The sequence below is a fragment of the Colossoma macropomum genome, unplaced genomic scaffold, assembly GCF_904425465.1.
Source record: "Colossoma macropomum unplaced genomic scaffold, Colossoma_macropomum, whole genome shotgun sequence".
In the NCBI taxonomy this organism is placed as follows: Eukaryota; Metazoa; Chordata; class Actinopteri; order Characiformes; family Serrasalmidae; genus Colossoma; species Colossoma macropomum.
In genome coordinates this window covers 30,426,302-30,436,552 of record NW_023494802.1, presented here as the reverse complement: position 1 = coordinate 30,436,552, position 10,251 = coordinate 30,426,302, and the positions used below count along the sequence as shown (strand labels likewise).

Below are 10,251 nucleotides of genomic sequence, written 5' to 3'. Positions count from 1 at the left end.
TGAAAGCAAAATAATATTACACAGATGTAGACTATTAAAAACCGCTGTTTTTGTTTTTTTAAAAGGAATTTAGTCTTTTTGTACAATCTTTAACATTAATGAATAGTAAAAAAAAATAGCTTTAAGCTTCTTTCATTTTTCAGGAAATTTTGAAACTATGTATTGCCACGAATTATACTTTTACTTATTATTTTATTATTTTATTATACTTCTACTGCTGAATGAATGTGCTTAGTGTTTTAAGTTTATGTAACATCATTGTCGTTCTTGAATGTTCAGTATGAAAAAAAAAATCCTGAATAATCCTAAAGCTACGCCGGGTGTGCGTGATGACGACAGCGGCTTGCGTGATGACGACAGTCTCTGGCGTCCCGGTCGGAGAGAGACAGCGGACACAGACTTAACATTTCTGAAGAAGATTTCAAAGACAAGCAGCGATGGTTTGGAGTGAAAACCCGGTCCGGCCGGTTCTGCTGACTCCTTTTTACTGAACACAGGCGGAAAACGCGAGCTGAGCGGCCGCGGCTGAGCTGACAGGCTTCGGTAAGTGAGCGGGCGGAGTGCCGGAGGGAGTTTGTTTGGTTTCGGACTCCAGCCAGAAAGTTTAGCAGCGCTAGCGAAGCGCAGCGAAGCTAACAGTGTTTACACCCAGAAACATCAGTCCTTCAGCGCCGAAAACACAGAAAACACCACAGGTCTGCGGTTTGAAACCGCCTATTACAACTTTATTCTACGGGACAGGGGCTTGTTTTCGAGTTCATTGTTGTTTCTTGAGATTGTCCGCTCTGTCAGGTCGCTAGCTGTAACGATACAGCACAAACCTTATTTTGATGTGACCGACTCCGTCAAATCAGCCTACTGCTGATCAGACCAGCATGTCTGAGGAAGATTAGTTAAGTTAACGTGTCTTCTGTGTATGTTTTCCGATAGATTCAGTTCACACAGTCCTACAAAACAACCTGTGGGTCAGTAGCTGGCTAGCTACCTTAAACAAGACCCAGTTATTTAGTTGAGCATGCTAAAGGGGAGGTCCACCGGTTTTTCAAAATGTATATGTAATCCAGTCATTGAGACGTAAACAAAGTCAATTAGAGTGGTTTGATGTAAAACAGTTAAGTGTAGAGAAACTTATCAACTCTGATTTCTGTACAGTGTTGATAGGAATCGGGGGTCTCCATGTCTACGACACAAATATAGCGATTTTTTTACTTTTCAAAACCACCAGTGAACCTACGTGTGTCTTCTGACTGTTTATATGTAATGTTGATGACGGAAAAATGGTGATTAAATCTGGAGAAAAAGTTTTCTTTGGGGACTGTTTTGCCTTACAACACCCTGCATGCATCTCTCTACCATAAATAGATTTTTAAAAGTACATTTTAGCCCAAAGTTTCATCTCAAAACTATGATAGAACAGCGGCTTGGGAATCAGGCAGCGCATTCAGAAGCGTTTCATGTAATAACTTTATGTGAGAGAGCTTTTAGAGGCATTAAACTCTTCAGACGTCTGGTTCCTGTCACCACCACGGTGAACAGTTCTGACTTGGTAAGTTTTTTTTGAACAGAGCATTTTGCTCCAAACCTACTCTGAATGGCGTTGTTTACATGTTAACGATTGAAATTTAGAAAATTCGGTGGAATTCCCCTTTAAGCAGCTAGTTAGGTAATAACTTACACATTTGAATTAAAAATACCCAAGAAAAAGGTCTGGAAATTTCTGAATTTGCTCTACGCATCAGCCACGTGGTATGAAATCGGAATGTGCCCAACAGTGAACTGTACATAAATAAATAAGGCCAGTGATGATCACAGTGTTAGACAGACTTCCTGATTTAGTGTCAGTTTTCCAGGCTGGGATGAAGCCTAGTCCTAGACTACACAGCATTCTGCACAGAGATTCTCAGTTGAAAGGAAAATGTAGTCCACAACTGGACTTAATTCCTGACCAGGAAACCATGACCCCTGACCCACGTTTCTTATAGGGAGGTACCGATATGGGAATTGTGAGCCGATATTTTTCATGTACATGTCTGCTGATAAATTTACACTTATAAAATGTAGAACTGGGGACTAAATCTCTCTGGATTAGCATTACAGAGAAACATTATTACTGTACAGTTAGAAATGCAGTAAACTGAAGAAAAAGACAGACGCTTTAGTGCAGTCAGCCAGCATCACCTAACTGCTCTTCTCTTCTGGCGTGCAATAAATACCTCATCACATGCTGGTTTGAAATATTGGTCAAATCTAAACATCTCTCTGATGGCGAATATCTGCCAACACTGATATGATTATGATATCGTCATGCATCCTTAATATTTTGAGCAGCAGTTGCCTACATGTAGTGAAATGTTTTAATAAATAATGAGATCTTTATTACAATCTATGTGTTTACATACACAATAATTAATTTCATGACTTGTATAGAATATCTGAGCTCTTGTAACTTTTTAGTCGTTGCTTTTATCAGCTCTAATATTCTGTCAGTGTGCATGTGGATGTAGATTACTGCTTCTGCTGTTACTGATATATAAAAGAAACAAGATGTGTTGTCTCTAAAGAAACAACGAAGCAACTAAAATATGTTTGGTTATTGCTTCAGTAAAATAACTCCTGAAAGTGATGAGCATCCCGTTTATGGTAGGAAGGTTGGAACACTGACATATTAAATAACTAATTTATTGACCACCTAGATTACAGTTATGGTTACATTTATAATCATAATGAGATTATATAGCAGGCGCAAACAATTTCCATGTGAGTTAATGTAACAAGATTTTAGTCATTTTGGACCATTTCTATCGGATCATTTAAATTTTGACACTGTAAATGGCAGCTGGTGTCTTAATTCTGTAAACAAAAAAGGGACAAAATTGGCAGGTTTGACGATGTTATTTGTGACAGTAGCACAAAAGTCAGTCATTTTTTCAATGTTATTGTTTTGCAGACGTTGTGACCCAAAAGCTTGTGCTTCAGCTATCTTCCCTGGCTCCGCCGTTTTGAAAATGGAGGAGCCTCATGTTCACTGCGTTTCGTGCGTGAGCCGGCGATGCATGGTCAAGCCCGAGCCTGGCATTTCTTGTGACCTCCTTGGTTGCCCACTGGTCTGTGGCGCCGTTTTCCACGGCTGTAAGGCTGTTGAGCACCAGCTGCTGTGTCCATTAGAGAGGGTTCCGTGCCTCAACCACAGCATTGGCTGCCCTTTCACGTTGGCTCGGGGCAAGATGGCTGAGCACCTTGAGGTATGTCCTGCTGGAGTGGTTTGTTGCACAATGGAGTGGAATAGGTGGCCGGTGAATGATGAGGATTACCGCTCCTATGAAAGATTGAGTCGAGATGCGGATGAGGAAGAGCAGCTAGACATGGCTCTGGCTTTGCAGGACCAGCGCACTATGTTGGCCTCACTTAAACTCGTCTCTCTAGCACCTACTAATGGCCCTGGGAAAAAGGCACAGCCTGTGGAGAACTTTGAAAAGCCTAGTTTACAGACAGACGGTCCAGTTCCCACTCCACCAACTGAGCGGCCTGTGGATGAGGCGTCTGCAGCATGCTGCTCAAAAGACAAAATCAGCAATGGAATTAATGGATTGAATGAGGAACGTTATGGTGAGCTTTACCAAACCACAGTAGAGACAACCAAAAGCCTAGCTGCAGCCCTCAATGTCCTAATCCACCTCAATGCCTCAGACACACAGTGTTCCACCACAAGTGTGTCAGCAGCGCAGTCAGAATTAAATGGAGAGTTACATAAAGCACTTGTTACGAAAGAAGATTCCGGGTCCAACTGTGATAAAATAGCAAATGGGGTTAGCGGTTTGAATGAGGAGTTGCAGCCTCAGCGACATCAAACCTTAATGGAACTGGGCAGAAGCTTGGCCTCTGCCCTTGGCGCGCTAGGGGACACCGTCAAAGGCACTGAACCAATCAGCAGCTCCAAAGTCAACAAGACGAACAGTGAGATCAACCAGCCAGAAACTGCAGAGTCAGCAGACATCGAAATGGAGGATGCTACGTCTGAAGCGGAGGCCATGTTTGGGGCAGTTGGTGGAATTGATGATGGAGGCATTAGTGAAGAGTTTTCTCAAGAGTCTTCAGGGCATTTGCTCAGGCTGGATGATGCAGATGAGCGGAGCTTGTGTAACAACTGTCACAGTGCTGTAGCAGCTACAGCGGAATCACAGGAGAATACCTTGGAAGCGGCTGAGGTGGACCATAAGTGCCCGGAGGCCAGTGGTTCGTTGGAGTTTGTTGGTCCATTAATTCCCCACAGAGCACAGGTAAGATATGATCTAGCCCCTGTTGCTGTGCAGGAAGCATCAGGATCCCAGGCTCCATTACTGCAGCCACCTGTCCATGCCCAGGCACTGGTTATTCCCAGGGACTTTGCACTGCCTTCCATGGCATTAGACTTTGAAGACAGGGCTTTTGAGAGGAAACTCCAAAACCTTCAGTTGCTGCGTAACTTTATGCCGCTCGCACTTAACGGACGGAGGAGTTGTCCTGTGGACAGCTTCCCACACAGACCTCCTCGCTGCAAAATGGAAGACAAAGCTGTAGATACATCCGACCTGGAGCAGGAGCCTCGGGATGACCCCATGGGGCTTGGAGAGATTGATTTCACGGCCGCTGCCCTGCTCTTCTGCCTGGAGGAGTCCCCCCGGGCCCGGAGGATATCAGACACTGTCTATGCTTTTGGCGGTTCACGGGTCGATTTCGGTACCCAGACATTCAGCTTCCCTGCTGCGATCTTGGCCACCAGCACAATGGTCGGAGAGGTGGCATCAGCCTCTGCGTGTGACCGAGCTGCACCCCGCCTCTCACAGCCCAGCCCCTTCTGCACTCTGCGGCTGGACCTGACGCTGGAGCAGCTGGTGCCCCGACCCAGCTGGGCCCCGCGTGAAGGTTCCATGTTCACCTTTGAGTGCGGCCAACTCTTCCGCCGGGAAGAGTTCCTCTCACACTTCCGCAACGTCCATGGAGACATCCACTCGGGCCTGAATGGCTGGATGGAGCACCGCTGTCCGCTGGCCTACTATGGCTGCACCTACTCGCAGCGCAGGTTCTGCCCTACCACTCATGGGTCAAAGGTCGTTCACGACCGCCACCTCAGGTCATTTGGGGTGCAGCCCGTGACGGATGTGGTGGTGGAGCCTGGGTGCGACCGACTGAGTGGACTGCCCTTTGAGATTCTCCAGCATGTAGCACGGTTCCTGGATGGCTTCAGCCTCTGCCAGCTGTCCATGGTGTCCCGCACCATGAGGGACGTGTGTGCCAGTCTCTTGCAGACACGGGGCATGGTGGTGGTACAGTGGGAGAAGAGGCAATACCCAGACGGAAGGAGAACCTGGCAGATAAAAGACAAGGTAGACCATATTTTCTAAACATAAAAGGCATTTTACGTTAACATAAACATACTGGGTATGTTTAAACTAATAGTTTCTCAAAAATCATAATCATTTTTGAATGAGAAGCCATTTAAAACAGGGCTTATTTACATATAACTGTCTTAAAGGCACAGTATCAAAAACAGCCTGTTGAATTCTGTGGACCAAGGAGATTAAAAAAAAAAATGTAACGTGAAAATTAATTATGTTTTTGGTGTGCAAAACCACACAAACGTGGACATCAAGGGGGAAAAAGTAAAATGCGACAACAAACATAGGATATGCGTTAACAGTATGATATTTATTAAATTAGAAGATAGAATTTAATAATAAACAATCAAAGCACTGCTACTACAGGTGATGTTTATTCCCAACAGGTGTGGCGGTTCAGTACGGCCTTCAGTCCGGTGACTAGGTGGGAATTTGCGGACATTTCCAGCATGGCGGACCACCTGAAGCACTGCCCGTATAACGAGGTCCACCGGCAGGTGGAGGCGGTGCCACTGCCCTGCATGTGCACGACCAGGGAGCTCACCCGGGATGGACGGTCTCTACGCTCCGTCCTCAAACCAGTATTATAACAAACGAAACACTTAACACCAGAACGCAAGAGCTAAAACACTACCTTACCTAACCTCTTTAATCAGTACTATCTATCACTGTGTACATAAGACGAAATATTTTTTGCTTTGATGTTAAGATTATTTTTTATATATATATTCAGTACATAAATTGAAGGTTGATTCCAGGTTGTGTGTTTAAAGTTTTAAGGTCGGACACATTTTTCTCGCAGAAGTGTACGTTCACATCCAGAGCTGTTCTGCAAGAGGGCTGACACTGAAGTGAGGAAAATGTTGGACAAAAACGACTTAACTGAGTGGAATTAAATGAAGAGCCTTAATCGGTGCACTTGATTTATTTAACTCGCCACACTAGGGTAATCCCAGTAATCTTTCACACTTAGGTCTTCCAGTGCTCCAATCAAGTGCACGTCTACATTATATTACATCTGCATGCTTCGGTTTATGGGACAGTACCCTAACAGGATAAGTCGTCTTTTCTGGAACGAGTGCTAACCTGGCTAACGCTGACTGAAACATCATGAAGATGCTTCGGTATAGGGTTAACTTGCCCCTACCAGCTTTCATTCATTATTAGCAGCGCTAGCAAATCTGGAGGTGTTCCCGTGAGGATCTCAGAATAGTGTTGATCCTCAATAAATGTTCCTTTTCAGTCTGTGAGTTTGAGGTTATGGAGAAGGCAGGAAGCTGATCCCAAATCAAAACACATATCTATTCATTACAGATAAAGGTCATGAGTAAAGGTGCTGTTCCAGGATCAGGCTTTGGCGGTCATATCAATGAATATGACTGTGGATAAGCTGAAGCTGATCCTAAATGAGTACTTTTGGATAAAATATCATAAACATAAACATAAAGTGTTTTCTGATCATCGGAAAACACCAAAACGCGAACCGGTTTTACAGTATGAGCTCATATCTAAGTGTGTTGGCCATATATATATATTTTTGTTTTGTTGTTGTTTTTTTTTGGTGTAGCAAAAGTTACACCCAGCACTTTACCGAACTCTGCCACTGGCAAAGACTCTCCGTCTTCAGGCAATAGAACATTGGGTTGCACTTTTAAACAGGCACTTCACAAGCACTTAGTAACACATTTGTAAAGACATATGTAGCACTTTCCGAAACATTTAACGTTTACATTCAAAAAGGCTTGCAAGCACAGGTTTTAGCTCCGTGTGCATGTCATGAAAGAAAATGTTTGCGTTTGTTATTGTCTGAAAGCTTTACATATGTGCAGCAGATGTGTTATGAAGTAAAAATCTGGGCCCCAGTGCAGTGATTTTCTGTCCCAGTCCTGAGAACCTGACTGCATTTTTTTTTTTTCTCTTCCTACCCTTACAATTCTGGTTTAAGGGAATACTCCAGTGTTTTTCAGGCTAATCTTCAGCAGCTGTATCCTTGTGTGGTTAATTACCACAGATGATCATTTACACATGTTTCCCTCTACTTCAGAAAAGAACAGAAAACCTGTTGAGGTATAATAGAAGCCAGGCACTGAAGCAACTTCTCATTTGGGTTTTCTGTTTCTTTCTAAGTACAAGGAAAATTATCATCAGTTTTGATTGAATGTTCGTCAGGCCTGGCATTAGGGGATCACTTAGTGGGGCAGTGCCCCACCACCAAATCATCAGGCCCTGCCGAGCTCACTGTTTTGTACAGGTAACACTAAACTTTGGACACCCAGTTTTTAAGGCCACACTGATTAACAGAGGGTTTGAACGCATCACTTAGTATTTTAGGGATGAGCTGCATGTTGTAGGTGTATCTGGTGACTTGTAAATGCAGCTCTTCTGTGGATTCTGTCCTGAATGTGTGGCTCTTGGGACAGACCTGCCATGTATTTCTGCCTTTCTGCTGCATGGATGCACTGCTACCCCACCCCGGCCCCCTTCAATTCAGGTTAAAAAACAACGGAGTATTCCTTTAACTCATGTAATGACCAAGTTGTCAACCCTTCATGAGCTGAATCAGGTTTGATAGAGCAAGGAAAACACAATGTGCAGTGCATGGTATGGGATGTGGATTGCAAACCACTGAGCTAGCCTGCTACCCAAAGCCATGTTTTTATTTGTGTCTGTATAATCCCAATGAAGGCCTTACCAAGTGTTTTGTGTACGCAACTGTCACATGCTGCTGCTGCTGCTGAAGACGAAGGAAGACGCCTTTTGCCTGATCAAGTGTGCTGGCTGAATGGATTAAGCAGAATGATATCCAGGAGACAAAAGCCAGGACATGATGTAGGCTGGAGATGCATGTGGTTTTTGGTTGTGTTAAATAAAAAGATATTTTATGATCTTTGACAAGACTCTGTGATTGTAGTCTTTTTTTCATTTGGTTACTTTGTGCCTGGTCGTATTAAGTTTGACTCATCATAAATGACAACTGTAATCTATCAAAACATGATGGCATGTTGCCTCTAAAACGCCAGTGCGCCAGTGGGTGGGGAAAACAATTTTAACCAATAATATTGAGTTTCACCTCCCACTTCAATGACCCCCACCTTTTATCGAGAGAAAAATGCTCAGCTAGGTCAGAGACCATCCCTGATAATGTGTTTCACAGAAATACATCATGATATGGAAGAAAAATGAGCTATGATTTCCGATTCTCAATGACTTTAAGGCTAAACGAGTGCTGACTGCACAGAAACTGTACTTTTAGTTCATTTACACTGTCCGAGTTATTAGAAAACTCAGTGACCCCAGAGGACTGGCATTTTACACTGTCTTGTAACCAGCTTCTATAACATGAACACCAACACAATTGCATGAAGCTACTGAAGTGTGATCAATTTGATTTACCCTTTACTTAAAAAGGTCACCTGCTTGGTTGAATAAGTCTAGAAGTGTTTTCTGAAACTTATTTTGTTGGTGGAAATAAACAAGTTGCACAGCACCAAAAGCTAACCCTTCACATCCATCAGCAGCTTCTTCTCAAGCTTAGTCCAAGCTGTCCCCTTATATTCCAGGAGGAGTTTGTGTCAGTTTATTTCTTTCTAGCTTAACAATGTATTATGTTAGGGTACAATTTACACCAGTTATAAAAACAGTAGTTTTTCAGGCCTTTGAATGGTACGGTCTGTTTTCTGATGTAGTTATGTTATAACCCCTCCTTCTTCCAATCTAGCACCCTGTAATTTCACATCCTCATGTGACCAAATGTTCGCAGTCCCCACTGCCACCCCATCTCCTCCTAGTTCCTCAGTCCTACATCAGTACAGCTATGAGGGGGATCTGGCCTTCTAGCTACAGACAGAAGCTGCCCAGTTTTTAGAGGTCTTCCCCCTCCCTCGATCAGTTTTCTCTTATACTACCACCACATGTTGAAGGCATCGTCTGAACTCAAAATAATTTTGGCTGAAAGTGTCCTTGTGGTCCCTCCCTCACTTTGGAGCCCTTGGTCCATAGAGACAGGCTTTATGAGTGAATGGAGCACCACTGATGTTATTTGGCCATTCTGAACATGCAATCATGGTGATGTCACATGTTAAGAAACAAGAATGGGTACAGAAGTCTAAAACATCCTACATTAACCTAAGTAAGTAAACAAATAATGACCCAGAAGGAAATTAGTTACCAAAAAACTGGAGAAGGGCTGATTGTGGCCAAATTTGGTCCATAAGGATGTTGGCCAGGAAATCAAATATCCTCAAGGTCAGAAAACCTAACCCCACCACTCACCCATGACAAAACAAATTACATTTATGTTTTGTACTATATCGCTGTTGTCGGAACGAAACCTCGTATCTCCAAAATGATAACTTTACAGGAGAAGGAAAAAACATACTCTACTTTTAATGTAAGTCAGTGGAACCAGACTTTTTTCAAAGTCATTTTGGGTAATTTCTTTTGGTCCATTCATCATGAAATTTACAAACAACGTGAAGAACAACAGGCATTTTCAAAATATGTCAAGAACTGGAAAACGACAAAAATGGAGATACAAGGTTTTGTCCCGACGGCAGCGATGTGTAACTTATTTAATTTTTATTTTTTCTTTCACGTTTCTATTTTTAAAAGCAATTTTATAACAAAACATATATATAAAAAAATCTTTTAACAACATGATTTAAACCTTTATTTATCTGGATACTATTTTGTCTTTTTGTCCCTCGGACCACCACCAAGACTGCACTTAACTGGCCCCCCAGTCCGGAGTAACTAGAGTGAGGGTAAAAAGTATCAGGTTAAAAACACCTGAAAGTAGAGCGAATGCTAATCATCACAAGTTGAACTTTCGTTCTCGACACAGCGTGATTCTGTATAGAAACGAATACTTTAACAG

General features: G+C 43.0%; 1 protein-coding gene across 1 annotated transcript; it reads left to right on the top strand.

Annotated features, from left to right (window-relative positions):
• The first annotated feature begins 360 nt into the window (after nucleotides 1–360).
• On the top strand, nucleotides 361–8,272 carry fbxo30b (F-box protein 30b). The gene is made up of 3 exons (XM_036591719.1): nucleotides 361–543; nucleotides 2,948–5,363; nucleotides 5,762–8,272. Exons 2-3 carry the CDS (start codon nucleotides 3,006–3,008, stop codon nucleotides 5,963–5,965), a joined length of 2,562 nt encoding a protein of 853 aa, XP_036447612.1. The 5' UTR covers nucleotides 361–543; nucleotides 2,948–3,005; the 3' UTR covers nucleotides 5,966–8,272.
• Nucleotides 8,273–10,251: the final 1,979 nt, after the last annotated feature.